Source organism: Larus michahellis, chromosome 9, assembly GCF_964199755.1.
Source record: "Larus michahellis chromosome 9, bLarMic1.1, whole genome shotgun sequence".
Lineage (NCBI taxonomy): Eukaryota > Metazoa > Chordata > Aves > Charadriiformes > Laridae > Larus > Larus michahellis.
In genome coordinates this window covers 41,486,371-41,511,046 of record NC_133904.1, presented here as the reverse complement: position 1 = coordinate 41,511,046, position 24,676 = coordinate 41,486,371, and the positions used below count along the sequence as shown (strand labels likewise).

Sequence of the window (24,676 nt, the reverse complement as noted above, 5' to 3'; positions counted from 1 at the left end):
ACCCAGTAAGCGTAACTTAGTAACACTTCAGTGTTACCAAGTAATGTACTGTCTCCATTTCAGTGGTAACTCAGGAGCAAAGCATTCTTCACTGTGGGCTTCTGAGGTTTTTACCAAAGTGTTCTCTACCCTTTCCCAGTTCTTAGCCACAGTTTTTAGGTCCTACAAACTGATATGCCACATCACTTTTGTCAACACTGAATGTGGCTCCTTTAAAGCTGCTATTTGGCAGGCAATACAACTGAAGCTTTTCAACAAAATTGATATCAAAAATAATTTCTCAAAACAACAAAGCATCCCAGGGCTGTTAACGATTTGTATGATACAGTTTTGGAAGAGCAGGGACCAGGGTACCTCTTTCTGTCTTTCTTGAATGCCCCTCCCCTGACAATCTAACTTCTCTTGGCAGAGCAGGCAGAGTACGCATAAAACACCACTGGATGCTTCTGTGCAGCTGAGATCCACAGGGAAGGGAAGCAGCAGATACTGAAACACAGCTGGCGATCGCTGACACCATCCAAACGCTGCACGACAATCTGACTAAACCATCCCATGGAGGCTTATCATAAATCAAGCTCTCTGGGCAATGGGAATAGATGGCTGGGTACAGCAGCAGAGACTATGACATAAGATGAAACATAGGCACCACAATGTTACGATAGCATCAGTGACAAATAAAGTCAATATCATGCAGTATTTCTCATGTTTAGAAGGTTTTTTCACCCGTTTGGGCTTAATATATATCATGTGGAAACAAGATTGCCAAATCACAGGCCTCTATGTCCTCTTAAACTCAACTGGCTTTTAGTGCTCTGGTCTATTCCTTTTTGCTGCTCAGGATGAAGCTAACATATAAATCCCCTGCTAAAGATGTAGTCCTTTAGGGGATGTTTTATTGCTGACAAAGTGTGATTTCCAGCTTGCGGTGATGGGAATGAAATGCAACACAATGAACAGCTCCCCCAGCCCTTAACTAATAGAGAAAGGCTTCACAATGGGTCATCCTCTTCACCACAGCAAAACCACGGTCTGCAGAGACCCCAGCCCATTCCCCATCCTGCTCTTTCACAGCTACGGCACCAATCGATATGCACCCATCAAAAACTGCTTCTAGGTTCTCAGAAGCAACAAATGCCACTTCTGACAGAGAGCTCCTCCTCCCCTCATCTGCTTCTAAATAGGTTATAAACACGGATTTTAACACTCCCGTTACGCAAATCATTCCCACCAGATTTCTGTTCTATAGACTAGGTTAACTTTAAGCCCACAAACGTGCCATTCTCTTGATTGTTGTTTATTACCCAGGTTTCTTCCATGGGTGTGTGAGCATTTAAAAATAAAACCAAACAAAAAAACATCAGACCTTTACATCTCCTGATGGCTTGATTAATTTTGTTCTTGACATCTTGATTTTTTGCTAAATGAGTGATCATTTGTTCCCTTTCCACCTTCCTTGTTTGTTGCTACTTTAATGCCTGCTAGACTACTTTATTCATTCATCTTGGTCTGGGTTTTATGTAGTTTCTGGATACGAGACGCCCTCCAAGTCTCAAATTTCTACTGTTGTGGGACTGAGCTTTGAGGACAGGTCCCTGGAATCCATTTTCACAAGGAAAATGCACATCTTTGGAACACGTTTGCCACAGGGAACACAGAAGAGCCGCACAGAGAGACAGCTTTTCTTGATGTGCTCAATGCGATCATGCCAGGATACAGCTGGAGGACATAACCTCAGCATTAGGCTGCTCATAATTCAAAAGGCTGCAAGTTAGCATGCCTTAGAAAGTTACACGCATTAGCAGGACACGGGAACTGGCAATATATATGCTTTCAGCTGTTTACAAATGTAATACTTTATTCCAACTATCCTTAAGGGAAAAAAACGCAAATAAAACAACAACCACCAAAAAACCAAACCAAAACAAACCAAGAAAAACCAACAACAACAAATAACACTGCAAGAGGAAAAACAAAGGTTTCTACTGCTGAAATTCACTGTCTCTGGAAATGACTCGGGGCACAGGAAGTCCTCGTGCCCACAAAAAGGAAAAGGCCAAACCCACGGAGTTGTGCGGTCCTTCTCCTTTTTTAGTGTTTTTTTTTTAAAAAATATGGAATCACAAGACAGGCTGTGGAGTTCAAACACCCTTGCCATACTGAAACCTGCCAGTGGCAAGTAATTCTAGAAGATACAGAACTGGGGGGAGAGGCGGGAATAAGTTCCAGACCGGGGAACATACAGGGACCACATCATGAAGAAATACTTGCAACTCAGGCCTGACTCTCTGGGCATCGGTCAATCTTTTATTGATGTGCATGTCTCTCCTTTTTTTTTTTTTTGTTTATTCTCATTTAAAACACAACTGGTCAACAAAAATACATGAGGCTTTACGCATCATACTAAACTGTTTTATTTTCCCAAGGTTAAATGTACTAAGATTGGCTGATACACAGAACAAGAATGAATGAGTGTCAAGGAAATAAGTAAAAAGAAAAATCACTGCGTTTTTGGTGGTGCAATTGTGTTTTCTCTTTGTGAACATCTGAGAAGTGTTCATTCACATTCTGAATGGGAAAAGGCAACTGAAACAGGTGGTCTATTACTAGATCCATTAAACAAGAGATTTATGCATTACATATCCATCTTAAGGCAATTAGGCTGATCATTTTTTTCCTCTTTTATGGCTTCATTGAAAACTTCTGGCAATAAAGCAATTAAGAAGTAACTATCCAGGCATTTATCTATGATATCAAAGACAACCAGCCTTTCTTTTATCAGAAAAAAGCTGTTTCACTTTCCATCCTTAGAACGTACAAATTTAGAGGCAACATTCACTGTTAAGACAGTGACATAATGCTGCCATTGTCCAAAGCATGAATGGTGAATGACGGGGTATGGACTTGCTAAATCATTGTTTGCTTTCTATTTTGGAAAATGATTCTTTTAAGTTTGACTTTAATCTCATGAGGCACGGGAACAGCAAGCAGAGAAATGAAGTGACCATAAAATTAATCTTGAAGTAACCTCCTTGCTGCACATGCTGCAAGGGTACCCACAGCTTTGGGTTTATACTGGCACTATCCTCATAAGCAAGCACAAAAATTGCAACAAATAATGATTTTCAAAACTCCGGTTGATGTGACATATGGAGTCAGTCAGACACTAAAACATAAAAGGATGGCTCCAGCAATAAGACGCAGATGCCATCAAGCTATCCTTTTAGAGGTGTTTCACATGAATGGTGGAAGCCAGTCTGTGACACAGGCCAACAGGCCCCACAGCCTCCTCTCCCCCAGGAAGAGGTGACAGAAAAGAGATTTGTGGACTGGAGTCCTCATAGTCCTCCACAAAAAAAAAAAAAAAAAAAAAAAAAAAAAAAAATCTCAATTTGTAGATTCTTTCCTAAGCTTAACCACTGAATAAGTCAAAGTTAGTTCTGCCTATCAGTAATTTAGATAATCCAGACACTGGGCACATGTTCACTTAGTTCTGTTGCAAGTACCCGCCATGGCTGCAAGACTGTACCCAAGCATGGCCCAGAAGTGACTCTTTGACAGCCATGGGAGAAAATGGTTATTTCCTCATTCTCTGTACCAACAACTCCATCTACTTTACAAAAGATAATTTGTACATCATTTGCACATGACTGCAGCGATCCAGGCTCTTGGTCAGGGCAGAGCAGGCATCCAAGGTGCCAAGTGGCTGTGCAAAGATCTTCCTCCGCAAGCAAGATCTACAACTCAGTGACTTCTCCGAAACTGGGAAGCAAAGACAGCTCCCAAGGCTGGTCAACTATCAGTAAGGTAGCAACACCCAGCTCCATTTTTCTACTGCCACTCTGAGTAAATGATTATACAGCCTGTTCTCTATTGTGTGGACAGTGAGAGATGGGATCACCTGGAAAGCAAAAAATCCATTAACGCGGGCAGTAAGGGATATACTGTAGGTAATAGAGAAGCTAGATATTATTTTTCAAAGTGCAGTTCTAATGATGTACTTACAGTTAGCGTGCAACCTACAGTTACAAGAAACAAAAGGCAAAAACTCCCTTGAATCTGATATGTAAGCCAGTCTTGTGATTTATAGATATCCATTTCATGACTTCTGAAAGCTGATAATTCTGTGTATCCTAAAAAGCAGTGTGTACAGCCACACGATATTCTATGAGATTAACCATGCAACTAAAACCAGCAATTACAAACCACCTCACCACATTCAGTTCAGAGGCAGAATGATAGCAGAGCACGTTGCAAACAGAGCTCTTGGTCTTGGTTCCACCCTACGTTAGAGAAGTTGAGTAAATTCTGGAACTATTGCAGCACGTTGTGAATGATGAATGAAATGAAAAATCTCTGCTCAGTGCACAGCAAGTAGCCAACTCCCTTCTGTGCTGCATCACTTGCTTTCAAGGTACTTAATATGCAACTTTGGTGAGAGACATTCGGAAAATCCCAGTGAGCCCAGATGTCTCGAAAATAAAAATAAAACATTGCAATTTTGTCCCAGGGCTTCAGTTGTTTCTATTCAATTTTAATTTTATTTTTGCCTACCTCTATCCAGTGACCTCCCTTGTCATGGTGCATTATGGACTCAAAACATAAACATCTACCACTGCTGGTTGCTCAGTTACAGAAGAGGCTTAAGGGTCTGGTTGCTTCATTCCTCACTAAGCAGATAAGAGTTTGCGCTGGATGAATACTTTTTGAAAATGTAACGTAAGAATGAATAAGTGGTGAATAATCAGCTCCACCACATTTTTTTAATCAGGGGCTGCAGAAACACATTATTTTCCTAGCCCTTTTTCGTTGGTCAATTTCTAAAAAACATAAATCAACCCACATGCAGTTTGGATTGGCTTTCGCTGATCTAACTTACCATCAAATACAATCTGCTGGGCAGAATTACCATGAAGGATGAAGGATTTGGGAATTGTATCTTGTTAACAAGCAGCACAGGTTAGCTTACAAAAATTTACAGCAGGGTTTAAGTCACGACTTCACTTTTGCTGGATTAAAGATTTGTTTCTTCCCAGCTATATTATTATGCTGTTTCAGGTTATCGGACTGGGTAGATGGTCAGCTGCTTTACTGCTCCTGAAAGGTAAAAACTGCGAAAAAACTTGCTATTTTATTGCTTTGTCTCTCTAGTCCCTCACTCCTGCCTGCCTGTTTGTGTCACCGATTTATTATTACTTGTCATAACTACATATCAGACAATATATTACTTATTAAACACGTAGGCAGAGGTCAAGAGAAGTTGCTTTATTCTTGTCTAAGTACAACGGCCTCTAGTTGTAACCCCATTAGGAATGCTTAATAAAAAAGCAATAAAACAGTTTAATAACTGAATCCACTTCTACTGCATATCTGTAGTTAGTAGTGGGGCATGGAAGGAAGAAAAAAAGGATTAGCTCTATCACCACTATTTCTCCCACTAGGCTGTTTCCCTCAAAGGAGAAGGCAGGATATTATTTAGAGATTATAGTGTAATAGTTTCATTTACTCCTTTATTGGCACTGGAAGGCTGTACATGCAGCAATAGGCCTTTATACATAGAATTTATTACTAGATCTGGAATTTCAATATAAAAAACCAAAATTTTCCTGAGGAAGAACAGTGAGTGCAGTAAGTCTTTCCTGTTGCCCATATGCCAGGCTCTCCTCAAAGCCCATAGGCAAACAGTGCAGCATGTGATGCAAGGTTTGCATGGATCAGCTGCCCAGGCTCCTTTTAGCTGACAAGGTGGGGCTGACTGCCAGGTGTCAGGAGGGTGTTTGTGTTTCTCTCTCACCAGCATCCAAGCCCACTAAAAAGGTTTGGGCACTTTTCTGGTGCCAACGTTAAAGCGATATCCACCGTGGGAATGCCCTGAGTGCTACCATTCAGCCAATGTGGTATTTTAATAACATCCAGCTCTAAACATGTATTTATTTTTATGTACATATCAAAGCCATCGCTGCTTTATTTGCTTGGAAGGGAGGGCGGAACTGCTCCAGCAGACTTTCTATTTTCCACCCCTCAAGAAGCATATTAAGGGTAGAGAGCAAAGCGGGTAATTCCCATCTCTGGGTAGAAAATGAGTCAGACTAGTTATGCAATAGAGGCTTTCACTGATTAAGGAGGATGCTATATTCAGGTAGACAACTGGCCAGAAACAGATGCTATTTGTGGGCATAACTGAGCATTAGCAAATTGGCTGTTTATTAAAACAGGTGTTTGTGGGGACTCATGTGTCTGACACTGCAGATGTGGCATTCTGCTGAGAGATCGCCTTAGAAAACATCAGTTTCCTTCCCAGTTACACTTATGCTTCAACTGAGTTGATGCAGGAACTAAATTAGATTCAAGAGAGTCAGCATCAGCTTTGAAAACTGGTGATTTCAATCAGGGACATAGGAAGAAAATACAAGTTTAAATTCACGCCAGCTGTTCTGTTGCCCACTTTTGATTTCATAATCATTCATTATTGTCTGGTTAAAAAAACCCCCAAACCTGTTTTAAAAAGTTTCTCTGGCTTCCATTAAAACAACAACAACAAAAAAACGCCAAACAACCTGCACGCACACACTTCCAGAATTCCCAAAGATCTAGACAAAATATACTCTATTCATACCATCAGAAACAGGAACACAAGGAGAGCAATGGCTTGACAGACTGAAATTTAGCTACTGTCAGAGCAGGAATACTAGCAGACCATGCATCCTTTCCTACAGAAGACACCGCGCTTACTGATACTTGACTGCTAGGTCTGTTTAAAGTTTTCATCATGTTGATGACATTGGCAGCAGGCTTGGTTGATCAGATATTCTGAGTTTAAATTATGTTCTGACAATTGTTCTCTATTCTGAGTCAAAATGAAAAAATTCTTGAACTTCTCAAGAGAAGAAGATGCCAGGCCCTTTTCCTGACCTCCTCCTACCCCAAATTAGTCTAAAAAAAAAAAATTAAATTAAGTTTGCACTATTGCATTATTTATTTATTTAAAAGACATACCAGAGAGGCCGAGTAATGTACAACACCATGCCAAACAGATCAGGCCATGCCATTTTTTGACACAACAAAGACAACGACTATTCTACATTTTTTCTAAACATTAATGTTGGGTGCTCCTTCACGTGACCAAACAAACCTTCTTTAGTCAGAAGTACCTTTGGCTTGTCTTAAAGCAGAACACTGTGAACTAGACTGGGCCTGCTGTTTTAGCATCTCTGTTCATAATGTAGACCCTCAGCTGCTCTCATTTGTCACTTAATCTTTGCTGTGCCAAAAGTCAACATACACCAAACTTCTAATAATAGACCTCCCTAAACATTTAAAGTGATGTTTCTGAATATGATGCACTTTTGAGATGGTTATGTAGGATTACAGTGTCTCAATTCAAAATACTAATTGCCACAGAAATTCCCCAAAGCTCTCTCAATCAAGAGATTTTTATAATTTTAATTAATGTGGTCTTAGAAACAAGATGAATGGAAACTCTGAAGGGGATTTCAGTGCTTGAGACTGTAAGCTAAATAACTGTGGAACAGGAAACAAGACAATGATATGCACACATATTTACAAGCTAGTTACAGAGAAGCCTTACATCACAGAGGAGAAAAAGAACCTGCAAGGTCAGTTTTGCAGAAACATGGGTAAAACACCCCACTACACAGTTGGCACGGAATACTGTACAAGACAGGTGTGAACCAAGGACCTGATAGAAAATCAGCACAGAAAACAAGATGCCTGCAAATTTCCAGGGAGGACTTATTGATGTCTCTTCTTAAACAGATACTCTAAAATAATCGAAGACAACCATGCCTGTTATTATACACTACATGTTGTAATTAGCCTGTGGATTTCCTGTTTTTTTTCACAGGCAAAATTATGTCTCATAACCCCCACATGCTTGCCGAAAATTGAGGTGTTTGAAATCACAAGTTTGTTTAAGAGTCTTCTGACGGAAGAGGCATTTCATAAAAGAGAGGTCAGGCTGTGAAAGGGTGTGCTGGATTGTGAGATGCCGGGGTCTGAAATCCTGAAACTGAGAGAAGTAGTATGCTTGTCTGCATCTGAGTAACTGCTCAAATGCAACAGGACCCTTTCTCAGAGGCAACGTGCCCACAGTGTGAATAACAATTTGACATCTACACACCACTTGCTTTGCCAGATGATATTTAGAACAGCTAAACCCGCAATCCTAAACATAAGTGCTCGGTCAATGATCTTTAGTAAAGCAGATTTCTTATTGCATACAGTGCAGTCTCTACAGCATAGTTTCCAAAGTGAATAAGCATGAAAGGCAAATGAATGCAGATGAAATTAAACCACAAATATCCACTGCACTTACAAATGAAACCCTTTGCTTACTCCGTTGGCATTCACTTCATTGGGGCAAGTGCGCAATGTTCCAGCAAAGCAGTTTTCTGCCTTCAACGTTTATTAATATCAACAATTTGAATGATAGGCTGCAGAATATTGTCTATAAATTTGATTTCAAATTCATCAATGCAGATCAGGAAATCATTAAAAAGAGTTAACAGTAATGTAATCAGGAAACTGAAAGCTTGATTTGATCAGCCTGCCCAATCAAAGCAGCCTTCCTTTTCAAATCCTGCATATTCAGGGCTTAGCAACAAACTATTCAAAATAGCGTTTCAAGTCCAGAAGCATTTAGGGAACGTACGCAAGGAAAGACCCACATGGACAATCTTTCCCTTCATAAAAAGGGACAAAACTCACAGAATACATTATTTGCTATTATTTACTCAGCTCACTAGCAGTGAAAAACCACACTTAACACACCAGGTTGTTTTGGTTTTTGTGGTTTGTTTTTTTGTTTTGTTTTTAATAAATCACTGCATCTTAAGTATTTAAATTCTCAACTCAAACTGCTGAGCTTGATCAGAGGAATGTGGAAAACGCTTTGAGTTTGCGAAGACTTACGTTAACACTTGACCAGTAAAGCACGCGGCACCGCTTGCAAACTTCAGCGCTGAGATTATAGGGGTGGCATATGCAGTTCACTTGCATATTAGACTCTGCTAGATATAAAATTAAATTTACTTATGCCTTTTAATTAATGCAGTGTGCAAGACCATCACTGAAATTTGTATTTGAGCAATATTGAAGCATTCCTCAAAAAAATTAAGTGTTTAATCCTATGGTCCTCTGAGCTGAAGTAACGACACACCTGACTGTGCACAAAAGAAATCTCAATGGATGTTTTCATGACTAATCACATTCATTTGTTCACTGGACTAGGGCCAAGCATGTTAAAATTAATAAGCTTTCAATACAGAATAAGGAGATAACAAAACCATACTCAGTACTAGAAAGTGACAGTCATCATTTACTGTGCGGCTGGTTTGTTAAACTAAAAGTGTGTGGTGGGAAACAGTGTGCCTCTGCTGCCTTTCCACAAATTACTGCTTTCTATATGTTTACTTTCCAGCTGATTAGGGGCACTGAGAAGCCATGTAACACATATCTTCAGTAGGTAATAAAGGTATCTCTTCATTTCAAGAGAAATCTTGCTTCACTTCTCTTTCATTTGGTCTTCATTGGACTGAAATGTCTGACACGAGTACAGTAAATCAACCTAGTTTTAATGGTCAAAGTTCAATTACCTAATACAAGCTATTCGTTTCTGTAGGACAGAGACAAAGCAAGGGTATCGAGGATGAAGTTAAGAGCAACATTTATCAAACATGGATTAAATGAAGCAAAGATTTGGTGAGAAGAATTCTATCTCATTTCTTCTGAAGGACTCCGACAGCTTTGATTTTCACGGCCTCTAAGATCATGACATTACGATACTGAAATTTTAAGAAACAAAAATTATACCATCACTCTTCATTTTCTGCACTGTCACCTTTGGAACAGATTACAAAGTACAATTTTCTATTATTTTTCATTGAAGAAGGAAAAGTCATGAGAACGGTTAGTCTAGATTTTAATCTTCACTGCCCACTGAACAGCAGGACTGTGATGCATGACCCTGACCTTTCGCAGCCCTGTATATTTTGACTGTTTGCCCAGTCTGCTCCATCCCTACATTTTAGTGAGGCCGTAAACAAGAGATGTGGAATGGCATGCCCAGCAAATGACAGAATGCTGAAAAGGTCAAAATAGTAGTGCCGAATGTTTCTACTCTGTAATTTACAGAATATATGAGGCATTCACAGCTTAATAACTCATTCATATGACAAACACTGTAGAGAGAATGTAGAATGGCAGAACATGAATTCCTTCCAGTGACAGTGTTTCTAACAAGCACGGAAAATGGTGCAAACTTTGCCCTGTGGTTCTCTTTTCTGGAACATTAATATTGCCTGACTTTCAACGCACAATAGCATATGCCTGTAGAGTGCACAGTCAAATGCCTTTGTGTTTGCAGTCAGGCTCAGAACTCAAAAGGCAAGGCCCCTGAGGAAAAAATCAAAGCTTTCCCTATCTGTACTCCTTCTTGTCATTCTTGGGGCACTTCCCCAATACCAGGTTATTTTATTGTCACAACATTCCTGGAAACTAGAAAAGTACAATCCACACTTTTAAAGGGGACACAGACTGCTGGCCGAGGTCAGGAGAACTACAGCAAAACAAAAAAACCCTACAGCTCTTATCAACAGCCCTAATCCCCTCCTCTCCAAAATCATCTTTTCTACTTTCTGTTCCAGGGGCTGAACTTCATTTTTGCAGAAACAAACTTGTGCCCATTTCTCAGACACAAGTCAAATGCAGTAAATCTAGAAACCAAACAAGAGATCCTTTAGCCAAGTTCAGCATAGCTGCATGGTTGAAGTGATGGCTGTATTTGTTAATGACAGCTTAGTCCTAGTGAAGTGCTAAAGACGTACGTCCCAGACACCCCACACACCGGTGACCCCTTCCAGAGAAAGTTTTACTGGTGCAAGACTATTTGAGGCATTCCCCAATCATCATAAGTTAGCTAATGCCCTTGGAATAATGCCATTGAGCAACTGTAAGCCAGGACATACTGGAATGTTTCTTGTAATATAAAGAACACAAGATTTATCTGAAGTATTGTTCTTTCAAACCTAACTGCAAGGGTATCTATCTGACATCAATTAATCAATTTTTTCTATAAAGACAGTGTCATTTTGTCCTCAGAGTATATAGAAGATTGATTTAATGACCATTGAAATCGACATAAGCAATAAACAGTTTATAAAAGTAGAAAAGAAAGATTTGTAAAGTGCCATATCTTCGTTTCTGACACACCTGTGTCAATTCCATGGTTCCCAATGGATGTAAAAACCATGGATCACTAGCCAGAATTAGGCCTTATCTCTCCAAGTCCATTGAAAGAAAAGAAAAAAGTGTGCAAATAAACTGTTCTGTGCTTTGCAGATGTAAATCTGGATTAATCATACAAAAGGCAAAACAACTGTGGATTTACACCGGCCAAACAACAGAACCCAGCCTCAAGTCTCTGAAGTGCAGCATTTCACCATTATCCCTGAGAGAAGCAGGGATATTAACAACGTACCAAATTAGCATCAAAGCATTAGCGGTAATACACTTAGGGTATTTAGGGAACTACTTCTAAACCTAAATGTCAGACAATTTGTCTGTAATATTCCCTGCAGATTAGTACAAAATGATTGTAATAGATGCAAATCCTGCCTCCTTTCATACAGGCACGTATGGCTGAAATAGCTGTGGAGCTGTATCCCTTGTGCTGCAGAGGAAGGCAGGTCCTAAAGAATACACCCCCAGTTTCTCTTCATTTCCTAGTGAAAATTGCTCCTTCATGTATTTCTGTGCAGGAACATGAAGCTTTTGGTGTTACAGTCTGCACTGCTGGGAGGAAATGATTTTCCAGCACCGAGTCTGAGGTCATTTACACCGTGAGTCTGTAGCCTCTTGAAGGGAGGGGAATAGCGTGTGGGGTTCGGTCTCCTGCGGGAAGACAGGGGATCTGTCAGCATATCTCTGGGAGGAGGTGGGTGCAGTAGAGAGCCCTGGATGGCTGGAAGGAGATGCAGAGGAGACAACAGTGAGGGTACCAGCTTGTTCCTCCAGACAGCAACAGTGCATTGGGGGACATGGCTGTGAGACAAAAGCGCAGCGTGGGGAGAAGTTGGGATAGAGGAGATCAAAATTTTGCCGGCGTTGGGGTGGAGGGGACACTAACCACATGCCTTCTCTGCCTTTAGTCTCACCTCCCCTAGATCCCTGGCATGGGGGTGGTGGTTATTCCACCCGGACAGAATAAGACAGCAGGATACGATTTGGGGCAAGACTGTCACCCATCCCACACTCAGGCCTTACAAAAGGAGAGAGCAAGTGGGTCTCTATAGACAACTTTCAGTCCCCTCTCTGAATGCACAATTTAATCACTTGGATGGGGCACCATAACCCACTACTTCACTTAAAGTAATATTCCTTTTAATAATATTTACAGACTATATTGCAGGAGTAATAGTTACAGACTATTCTGACAGGAAAAGGAGTTTTATATTGAAAAGTTGAATTCAACAGAAAAAAAATTGTATTGCTGACTTTTACTGTATTTCCCAACCAGAAGAAATACAGTGTACATATAGGTAATGTCATCTCCTAACAAGGCTGTTCTTTATAAGGCTCTGGTTTCATATGCTTATGATTTTGTACTGATTGATGCGTTAGGTGAAATCAAAGCTGAGATACTAGTTAATTATCCTAATTAGAGCTTTTTTAATTTTGGAAGCCAGGAAGGGAGAGAGATCTATGTCAAAAACATCAGGCATTCTCACAGAATGGGTGAAGAGAATGGGGGAAAAAGTTATTTCCTTCCTTCCGTCCCCCTTCTTTTCATCCTCAGAGAGGGGACGTCCTGTTTGATGGCCAGCAGTCTCTATACAAGGTATTCCCAGGAAAATCCTCCAAAGTCTAATCAGGCAATAAACTTTCAGAAGAGTAAGTCTGAACATGTTCTGTGGCGACATGGGCATCAGCTGCAGAAGCCCAGCACACTTCCATGCCCACATCTCACTCCCACTGGGCTCTGAGAACTCCTCGCAAATGCATATTTGGGCTGCTGCCACATTTCACACAGAGTGACAAGAGCTCCAAACCTCAACAAAAAAACCGCAGATAAAATAAAACAAAATTTTAAAAAAATCTGCAGCCCTGTCTCCTCCTTGCCCTCTAAGCATCCCTTCTCGCTCTCAGCGTCATCTTTCTCCCAATTCAGCCTCTTTGCTCGCTCAGGGTCAGGTCACTTGAGTCCTCAAGGTTTGTCTCTTCTGTGCTGCCCCAGCTGAGCAGGAGCAGCAGAGGCAGAGAGGGCTGCTGCCCACAGAGAGGTGCAAAGCTCTGGATTTGGTCCAGCTCGCAGAAACCTGGATCTCCATCTGAGAACCTCTGCTAAGCCCTAGGCTTGAGAATGTCAGGTGGGAGCTGAGGGAAAGCAAGGCGGAAGGGTAGCATGTATCTACCAACACCTAAGATACCTGTTTTTCATACATACCTCCTACATTCCTGAGTAGTTGTTACATGTCATCATTTAATCAAAGAGCAAGCCGAAGGGCACACGCACAACACCCACAGGCCTGACCACGGAAGAGTATCGGTGCTCTTTTCACACTGCAAACACAGAAATTCCTTCCCAAGTTTGCTTGCAAATCACTTGCTCTGATTGAATTAGTTTACAGTTCAAAATTTCTGTATTGTTTTTTGTCCAAGACCACCACCCTGTTCAACTAAGATGTTTATCAAATATCTGTATCTTTAAATGCAAAAAGAGCATGATTTAATCAGCAGATCAGCAATGACAGACGCTGCTGGATTTTCTTGAATAGATAGGCTTAGTATGAAACTGGTATCTCCAAAGAATCTTACAGATTTTTTTTTAAATCATCATTATTTATTTTTAAGAAGAGAAGTGGGGTCTCAATGAAAGTTAAGACTGTGGACAGTGAATATAGTTATCTTAAAAATGTCAGCAAATGTGTTTTCATTTCCCAAATGACTCCTTCCAGCCAGTGCTTTGAACAAAAAGGACCTTTTTTTTTTTAAACCATTTTTATTCTATTCCCATACCTGTCAGCAGATGTAACTTTGTATACTCCCTTGCACTTGTTTTACAGTAGCTCTATTGATCTGCTTAATAACTAGTCCCAAGGAACTGCACTGTTAAATCTTCTAGAAACAAAATCTTTCTGACCAGGTCAGCTATTAGGAAAAATGAGAATCCTCATAACTATGTGTTCTCTTTCCTCAGCGACTTTAGAAGCAGAGAAACTACCATGACAAAAGTGAGTTAAACCCCTTGACATTTTCCCTGTTCAGTATATGAATTAACATAGATGTTCCTTGTTTTGTTTCCTAAGACTCCTGCTACTTTTCTGAAGTCAATGCTTGGAAACAGAACCAGTACATAGTTGAAGAGCAAATGATACATAAATGATATATTCAATTCATACAGACGCAAACATTCATTCCAGTCTCAACTAACTCATTCATAAGGAAAAGACTAACTTAACATTGCAGTCACTGTAATACACGGTACAGAATTAACAGACAGACTTAGCTTCTATTTTGATATTGTATTTTTCAATGTTTTGATACTCTGCGGAACACATGTGTAAAATAGCAGCCATGGTGCAAGCTAGATGACTCTGGGTGCTGCTTATACATAGACTAACTAGATACAGCTCCTACAAGATCCTTACAGATACTTGCCCAGCCATGAATCAGCAGAGCACAACCATGCTTCCTTTCTTCCACAAATGCTTATGCCCCTGCCATTCCACTTTTACACCAGCTGAGAGTTGGCAGTGCAATAACTCACAGATACCCGTGTACCAGTCAGATTTTGGCTGCTTAGTGCTCCCAGAATTGTACAAAGGAGCTAGTTCAGAGAAGAAACCTACTGCGTAATCATGTAATCAAAACAAAAAGGATTGGCTATCTTTCTTTCCATGTTCTCAAAGTACTAAGAGTGAACAAAGTTAGCTGAAAAAGAATTTAAAAAATAAATTAAGAAATCAGCAGAGTGATGTACCAACATGTCATCTTAAGACTTAGAGCACAGCATGCTCCACTTACTGTCAGAACAGCTGTATGTGAAAATAGATAACAGATCTTTAATACTTACTGCACCACAGCCTCAAGACTTCTGACTGGGGTTTCGATCTTTACTTTTCTAAATCACATAAGGAGATCTCTAACCTGAGGGAGGTTACATATACATGCTTAGGTTTATATGGCAAACAATGCAACAGCAAGTTCCTGCTCTAAAAAAAGGGGGTCTTTGAACAACTACTTTGAATCACAGTGATGTAAGTGTTAATAAATTTACTTTCAGAGCTTTACATGGTAGACAGTCACATTATACAAAAAGAGTTTGTAGGAGTACAGAGTTATGGCACAAAACTTTTCAAACGCAATCTCAAGGGCCTTCTGCTAAAGCCACGCCGTATCCTGGGCAGGAGACCTGGCTGTATTTTGGCTCATCCTACCAAATTTTATTCTACTGTCATCAAGAAAATAAGGGATATCCTTTTTCAGGAAGAACATGATATTATCAGATTAATGTCATATATTTGCAAAAATATATATTATATAGTGTGAATAAACACTTTTTGTTAAAACCAAGATATAAAATGAGTAAATGTGTTGCATACTATGCAATGAAGACCTATTGCTATGCTGACCCCAATGCAAAGAGCTAAAAAACAAATAAAAAGGGGGTCTCATTTTTGTTTTTATGAAAAGGAAGCAGCAAATAAAAAAAAATAATCTGTCATTATTTTCTAGGTAGGCCCAGAGACGGTAGGCGCCGGCTAAAGCATCTGAGACAGTGAAATTGTTTTGTACTATTTCTCTAGTCCTCTGGGATGCTCTTTTGTCGTTCTGTCAACCCTCCTCTCTCTGGCTCTGTTTCTCCAGCACAAGCAAATACAGAAAACAAGAAAGAAGCAAATTCCAGTTTCTGCTTCTCTTTAACCTTGATGGGGTTAGGTTTGATCTCTGTCTCATTCCAAAGAAAAATGGAAAAAGCAAAAAGTACATTCATGCTCCTTAAGAAGAACAAGGCAGGCTCTGGCCCATGTTTGAAGCCTGAAGGAACTCTTTTATCCACTGTCAGTAAGAATTGTGCATACCTATTTTCATTTCAATGTTCTTATAAAAGCTGAAAGCAAAAAGGTGAATAGTGAAGTCTGCAATCAGGTCATATAAGCTGCTAAATAGTTAGGCCAACATTTAGAGTTCTAGGAGGATTTTGTATTGCGCTATTGCGCTAATCATTAAGGATAAAGACAGTAAATAATTATTAATCTCCTCTGCTTATAGAGCAAAGACAGTTATTTCTTTAAAGATTAGCTTTCCAATAGAAATCTAAATTAATCTCTGCAGAATAAGTAGATGGATTAAACTCCATTTCTTTTGTAGTTTAGTGCCATGTTCATATACTTGCGCAACCACTGAAAAAAGCAGGCACATTGGGTGATTTGACTCTGTGGGTTAAAGGCCCTGTAAAACACAGAAACTTTGCTTTGATTTCTAATAAAATACTGAAGAATGTCACTTGCTCAAAACTCCTAGGAGCTAAACAAGATCTAAAAAAAAATATTCCAGCAGATGACATTACGTACCACTTTCTCCTCCACTACTTTGCTGCAATCAAATGATTAACTTTCCTGCAAAGCTCCAGTACATAGTGAGGGCCCGCAGCACATTGCAGAGGTCACCGCCGTCTCCCAGCCCAAAGCTGCACGTGGCCTCCACAAGATGAAGGTGCTCCCTGAGAATTTTCTGCCTCTATCTATTTGCCATTTAAAATCAAGAGGGAAATGAATGAACTTCATTGTATGTTAAAGAAATAAATTCAGGTTCTTTCATAAACGTGAATGTTTCACACATAATATGGTTTAATGGCAATAACCAAAAACATTAACATATCAGAAAAATGCACCATATGTAAATTCCATGATTTTAAGGGAAAACTAATGGATTACATTCCAGCATATAAAGATGCAAGATTTGTATTTCCCTCTAGAGATATTCCAAAATCCTATTACTGAGCCATATCTCCAAGGAGAGGAGGGGGTTTGTTTGTTTTCATTTTTTTTTTAATCAAACCACTTTTTAATCAGTCAGAACAAAATGTTTTCATGCAGGAAAAGCAAGAAATTCAGTGCAGAAACAACAGAGTCCTGATGGAACAGAGAAACTTGGAAGAGAAAATGAAGATGGAATAAAAATGCAGGAAACAAAGATGTGTACTCTTCGAGTGCCTTTATTACACAGATGTATGCAGGGACAGTTTGGTCCCAAAGGAAATCATTAGAAAGTTGAATTTTAAGAAGCTGGACCAGGAGACTGAATTCAGCCTTTTGGGCTGATCCAAACTATGGTGACTGAGTTTTGCTGTTAATTCTGGTAGGCTTTTGACTATGGCTTCAGACCCATTTTGCATTTTCCCCTTTTAGGGCCAATTTCTGCTTAGCTACAGACATGCAAGTCCTGTGGAGGGGAACCTGAATATGCACATATGCGCCCCTCTGCAGAATTCATCTGGCACTGGCTGCTTCCCAGATCCACTGTTCTCTTCCCTGTGCAAGCCCTTACAGTCTTCTTAGTCACTTCAGGCATATGAGAGAAAGATAATCTTTAAGATTAGCTAAAGTCACAAACGATTCATATTCTCACCACGATTCAACAACCACATTCAAGAATTCAAGCCCCATTTTTAAATACTTCATAGCATCTTAAGTGCTTCATTGAAATTGTCAGGCACCTGGTTTAAGAACAAGGATGTGCCTTTATACTCAGCTCAAGTAGGACCCTATAGGGTTTCACAAAAACAAACAAACAGCTTTACCACAATGTTATCAGCCCACTTAAAATGTTTCATTATGACCTTGCTTTCCTTTAAAGCACATTCCACCACTGAATCCTAGCCAGCTTTAGTATAAAAGGAGGAGTCAAGCTCAAGAAGGAGGAAAATGCCACAGCTTCAGCACTGAGTGAATAATCCACATCTGCAACACATCTCTTGTAATTTAAGCTCATGACACCACAGTCCTCAACAGCAACTCCAATTCCGCCTCTCAAAATTAGAAATCTATTTTCAAGTCACTGAAAAAAAAACTCTGGGACTTCAAAGACGAGCCGTTCTTTCAGCACCAAGATGGCCCTCAGTTCCCCAAAGTTAGCAGAACTCTCTAACATTAGAGTTTCTCAACATGAGAGAAAATATAGGCTGCCAGCTGAGATTTGGAGATGTGCATTCACAGAAGAATATATAACAGGAGTGAGAAAAGCATACAAGCATTTTAGTCAAAAGCCCTTCCTGGTAAGCATTCAGAACAACATGAAAATGCACTGTTTTACATTAACTTTTAAAGGAATCAGCACTTCTTTTATGAGAATATTTGTCTTAGATAGGGTGAACATCAACTGATCAATACAGCACCAGCGTCGACACATATTACTCTTATCAATCACATATTGAAAAGCGCAGCAGTGCTTTATATTTAATACCCAATGTAACCAATTAGTACTGCCATCCCCGATGTCACACAAGTTCATTTCCTTAAATTACCATGGCAGTAAATTCTACAGTTATAAATGAGAAGCTGTAAATTGATTTGCATGTAATAACAATACCACTAAACCTTTCTTACCATTTTCAATTTTTCCCATCTGCTATCAGAGTGGAAGTTTAGGATCTATTATTCCCAGAAGGGGACTTACCCAGCTGGACATCTATAACAGTTGGCTGGTTCTCCATGGGGAACAATGGCTTTGGAGGTTTGTCTGTGAGTAAAGCTAGAAAAGAAAATGAGAAAATGTAATGGAAAAATTGAGACCAATGACTGCAAAAGAAAAGTTCTATCATGTAAGCAATCAAACGTTTGCACACTTGATGGCATGTAAATATTTATTACATAATGCGACTGTTACACTGCCAACGTGCTACTGCTTTCCTCGTGGCTGTGGTGGCCTGCCGATTCAACAGAAATGAGCTACTTCAAAAATTACATTTTTAATACAAAGCAGCGAAACAAACTCAGTTTCTCACTTTTAATCTTCATATAATAACTAGATAAAGCATTTTAGATCCTCACCTTGCAAAGTTAAAAAACTTAATTTGAAATGCTAACCAAATCTATTTCAGTGTGACCAGTCCCAAAACGTCTCTATGCTTGCCCAAAACAGTATTTAAACGCGCAAGGAAAACTGCCACATCATTTTGTCTGATGAGCCCCAGCAGCTTCACACCTAGCTTACGCTCCCACCCAAGCAGGTGGGGCACTTGGACCCCCTTCTCAAAGTCCGAGCGGGGACCCTGCCTTCTGCTACAGAGAAGTATCTCCATCCAAGAGCAGGAAACATCACCCCAGCCTGGTCCTACCAGGGGACTGCTCCAGCCACAGACAGTCACAGATAATACTGCTGCTGAAAAGCGCAGCTACAGACACAGGCTTCATGACCTGATTTGAGACCTTAGTCCCAGGCTGTGCAAATAGGTTTTGTAAGCTGGGGCTAGCTTGAAATAAATGTCTCAGCATTCCTGGAGGTGGAGAGAACTGTTTTTAATAAAATACAGCATCTTGCACCACATAAAATTAAACATTTCAAAATTACTTCAATACTTTTCCAGTTGAAATTCATCACCTGAAATTATTTGATTTGAGTTTATAAAATGAATTTGCATTTTTCAATAAAAGACTACGGCAAAATTACCTTGATCTCCTCAGAAGCCTCCGCACTTACTGATTTGATAGGAAACAAGTCTGCTCAGTGGTTTGGTAGCTCAGGTTGAAAGTTGCCCCTAGTTGGGGCAGCAGATCTCCCTGAAGCAAGCAGTGGGAGCTTGAGTTCTGCAAGCTCCTGGCCTATGCTCCCAGCCCAGCCTGAGCCATCGGTGTGCTGGGAGGACATCTCTCCCCCATGGGCTCTGCCTTCAGCATGAGTCAATGGTTCAACACACCTTCCCTAGGGCTTTAAAACAAGCTGACTGAGTGGCTGAAGCAGAGGTGCAGCAGTCACACGTTTCACTAATGCGGGTCTGATAACCAGCCATCAAGTGACAACTGCGTAAAACTGGAGGTAGCTGAATTACTCTACTACCAAAAAAAATTTAAAAAGGTCAACCCACAAAACATTTTTACATCCACATCTACAGAAAATGACAAATTGTATTAATGAAATACCTGTTTGATTTTGCTTTACAGTTGACACTATTATTTTAAACTCCTTCAGAAGTGATTGTCAGCGCAATCCACTTCCCCAGTTCCATTTAAATGAAAATGGAGCTCCTTCCACTGACGCTACAGCTATGCTTTGCTTATCACAAAATAGGCATTTCAGTAACAAGTCAGCAGCCAACATTTCAGATCAAAATCATGTGTGTTTGTAAGAAGAACTCCTTGTACCATTTACCCAGAAGGACAACACAGGAATCTCCGAAGTGATTTAATGAGCACGTTATTACGACTAAAAGCACAGGCAGGGCTCAGAAAGAAAGAGAAATAGGAAATTCTGTTAACAAGAACTCAGCAGTTCAAAAATGCTCATCCGATGCTAAGTCATAAGACTGACCCAGAAGCAACATGAAGGCTACCTGTACAATCACATTATTTGGGGATTAGCCTGCGAGTAGAAAATTTCCGGCAGAAACAAATAATTAATTTGCTGTGCTAATGCACCTAAGGCATCTGAATGTCACTAGAGAATAAGAATAAAGTTCTGCCAAACCTACATGTGTAAGTATAGTCTAACTACTTGCTTTTTAAGGAATTTCAACCCTAACCAAAGCTGAAAACTTCTAAGTAGGAGTTTTGGGCATCAAACCCAAGGGGCTTTGGAACACATTCCACTGATGATTTTTTTAAGCAACGGATGCTTTTAAATTGCTAAAAGCTTTTGAGATGCTCTTCCTCATAAAATCCCACTGCATCCAAGGGAAGATGGGCAACTATTTCTCCAGCTTCTCCACAAATCCCATCCTAATTCAAACAATGAATTTCTCACTTGAAGGTCACAGCGGCTTCAAGCAAAGCTCATTCCCAACACTCCATGAAAAAAAGCACGTTCTCCAGGAATATGCTGATAGCCAGGACATTGGGTAAGGGAGAACATGAAAGTGTGAGCACATTTTCAGTACTGACATTTTTCTGTTCAACATGTATAAGAGCTTTGCTTTCCTTATTCTCTCATCCCTCACATGCAAAGCCCCTGTCAATAAATAATAAGTTAGCAAGAGCCACTTAGTTACATTAGTTGAAGTGTAACCCACTGCCAGCCATAAGGAGAACATCTTCACAGGTATTGCTTGCCATTTCCTCTCAACTCATCACAGAAAATTAGAGGTAGTGTTGTCTGGCCCTGGCATCTGCTGAGGGGGAAGGTCATAACCCGAGTCACCACCTGAGAATATTGCTTTTCTGCAATTTTGGTTTGGTATCTTTACTGGTTTTTATACTGTCTAGGCAGACTTCCTCAGACCACCTGCTGGAAAGAGACAGGAAAAGGAAGTACTACAGAGGTATTAAAAATTTAACAATGTTCTTAATTGCCTCTGCTTGTCTGAGTTCAGTAACTTTTTAAAAGACTGAGCCAAAAATCTCTAGAAAATGCATTTTGGCCTAGAAAGTGCACAATTCAGGCTTCTTAGGAAGGTAACACATTGGCCTGTATCCTACTGCAGGAGTGCCCCAGATGATCAGTACACGGAGATGAGAGGCTGCTGTCAGAGACATGCAGCTATTTGCTGCAGCTTCCGTACAGGCCTGATGCAAAACACGTGCTGGAGGGAGTGGAAAGGTCACAGTAGCTGCAAAGGGGTTTGGGGATTTAACCCCAATACTAAAAGAATCAAGCCCTTTGTCCAGTACAAGCAAGGCTCTCACCAACCCTTTACAGGACTCCTTCAGGAGAGATTACGATGTGTTTAAAGCTCCACACACATACAAGACCTAATAAGTAAAGGCTAAAATGGGGAAAGAGATCAGCTTGAGAATGTAGTTCTAAACCACTTGATATACCGGGCAAATTTTCTTCTGGGTAGATATTTAATGGGAAGGGGAGTGGGGAGGAAAAAAAACCCCAAAATCTTGCAGCCCAGTTGAGTGTGGTCCCTTGTACTTTGTGAAGAGCCTCACCAGTTTCACTTTCTGGTATATTACCAACACCTCAGTTTTTTTCCTTAGCTTTTCAGGCTTTTGTTGCTACCCTTAGGCTTTTCTTGTGTTATTATTTTTCATCTCTAGTACTAAATTGTACTCTGCGTGCACTGTAGGATGTGGAGGAAAACTTGCTGGGGTAGCTGCATCCACACTGTGCCAGTGTGCTCAGGCTTTCCTTGTTTAATGTTCTTTTCATACCTCTTTCCCACCCACACCCCTTGCAACCCAATCTGACCAGGGCTTCCCCCTGTTTGCCTTAGCTTTACTTGCGGTCTTCGGATGTTTTCTAAGCATGCTCCTGTGTGTCACATTTTAACTGGTTATATTTTGCCATATTTTTCTTGGACAGTAATCATTATAATGAACTGGCAGCCTGTCAGAGCTCTTTATGTAGGAACTGAAATGGCCCAAAGAGATTTTGAGTCTAGAAGGCAATGAACTGCTCGGTCTCAAATGTCATATGCGTTTCCAGAAAACGAAAGCCATACTTGTTTTAGAGGTCAGACATCAGATCACTTATTCACCTTATGAAATTCACTTCTGTCCCTTCTTAAACAGTAAGGTAGTAAAAGATATTCTCAGCTTATTCCTCTAACAGAAGTTTCTTTAATTCTCAGAACAGTTTTACAAATGTGTGGCACTCTTATTTCCAGCCTTGCTAGAAGGGGTAGCAGAACAAAGAGTTAATGTTGTTACTGTATCAACATGTCTTTAATAAAGCTAACAGTCTTATGTGTTCTCACCTAACTCTTACTTCAGCTCCCACAAAACCAACTAACTTAAAACAATTAGATGCACTGCAAACACTCTTCCTATTATTAAAGGTACAGCAGTACTTCTGCAAAGAAGTACAAATATACGTCATTAACTGTCACAGGAAGAGCTGTGATAGAGCTGTCTCCTTTTCTTTCAGGCCCCTCGGAACGTGACATGCCCCTGGTCTGCTCTAAGCAGCAATACTTAGATGGTGAAGCCACTAGAACAAGGATGACAGTTCCCCAAAGCAACAATCCCCACAGATAGACCTACCTTTGCAAGACACTAGGTCTGACAATGCAGCGCACTAGGGGGTTTCTTTGCCTTTACTTGCCGTGCTAGAATTTCATCCCATGAATGGGCTAGGAGAGCTTTGGCTGCATTTGTTTATGCAAGTATCTGCTGATAGAGTACACTACTGAATTAAGATTGACAGGAGGCGTTGCACAAGGCTTCTGTGCTTTGTCTCAGGGTAACATCACACACACTACCTGGTGCATCGCTGGAAGTCACAGGTGCTGGATGACAAGCTGGAAAGACATTTCTTTACCCAGAGGCACCTGCCAACGCATGTGCCTCCTATGAGAGCTTGGTGGACATGGCTGGAGGCTGTTCAGCACTACTAGGAGACTGCTTAAAGTGCTGTTTCCTCCTATGCTTATATTCACACCATTAGAAAGTAATACACAAACTTTAAAACAATAATCAAGTTGCTGTGACTTCAACAACACTCATCACGGGGTTTTTCCATAAGACATTTAAAGGCATGGCATTGTACAAATCAATACACTGATCTGATCCTCTGAAACTGTTCATCCAGGTGCATTTTCTTTCCCAGAACACATGATACTTTTATTCTCTCTTTTTCATAGGCACAAGGAATACGCTGTACCAGGAGAAGTGCCTCAGAAAAGCAGAGAAGAGACCTGCAAAAATTTGGTCTCATCAAATAGTTACACGGGGATCTTCAGAAGACAAGGGAGAGCATAACTTGCTGCACAGGGCAACGTCTAGCTACCCACAGCACCAAACGAAGACGACAACAGCCTTGAAGGAGCAGCTCCTGCTTCCAAGTGCCAGTGCAGCACAAGGGCCTAGAGGCTCATTTTTTCCTGCCACAGCCTTACTGTTTCAAAAACCTCTCATTCCATATTCAAACATATATCTGATGCTCTAATGAGTTCTCTAGAAAAAAGCACAAAACAGCTGAAAAAAAAACAGCCTCAGGATACCATTACTTAGGGATAAACAACGATAACCAGCTAGAAAAACTACCAAGCACCAGTTATTTGATGCATCTCTATTTCCTTACACTATTGCCTACCTTCCCTCCGCAGCAGCCTTACAGTACTCTCCCCACCCCAGCCAGACTTCTATTACGGCAACCACGGTGAGAGACAGACAGCCCAGGCTGTTACTACAACGAACACAAATCTCTTACCACAATTTTTGAACAGCTCAGTTAAACACAACTTCCAAATTCAATGCAGATCTCCTTCCCCTTGTGCCGTGCAAAGGCATGTTCAGAGCCAATAGGCCTCACCTGTGCTTCAAGGACCTGAATTGCTACCAGCGTGAAGCCAGTCAGCATCAGGGTCATGCACTGAAATCCAGGTGCTTGTGATTTGAAGGGCCTCTTTATTGTGACTTGGTACAGCTGTAGTGTTTTCCAGACCAGATAACTCTTCTAAGGGACATGAAGGCTGAAGGCTAAAAATGTTAATTGACATGTGGCGTAGAACAGGTCAAATGCTGGGTAAGGGTTTTCCTCTTCTTCCTCAGGGTAGGTA

At 40.5% G+C, this 24,676-nt stretch overlaps 1 protein-coding gene across 3 annotated transcripts in view; it reads right to left on the bottom strand.

Moving 5' to 3' along the window:
- The window catches only part of IL1RAPL2 (interleukin 1 receptor accessory protein like 2), a 391,439-nt gene that overhangs the window by 93,028 nt on the left and 273,735 nt on the right, over positions 1-24,676 (bottom strand). For 2 of the 3 annotated variants that reach the window (XM_074601410.1, XM_074601411.1), the window contains exon 6: positions 18,694-18,768. The exons of the other annotated variant lie outside the window; for it this stretch is intronic. In XM_074601410.1, the coding sequence (XP_074457511.1) occupies positions 18,694-18,768 (75 nt within the window). The remainder of the gene's footprint in view (positions 1-18,693; positions 18,769-24,676) is intronic. 3 annotated transcript variants of the gene reach the window in all.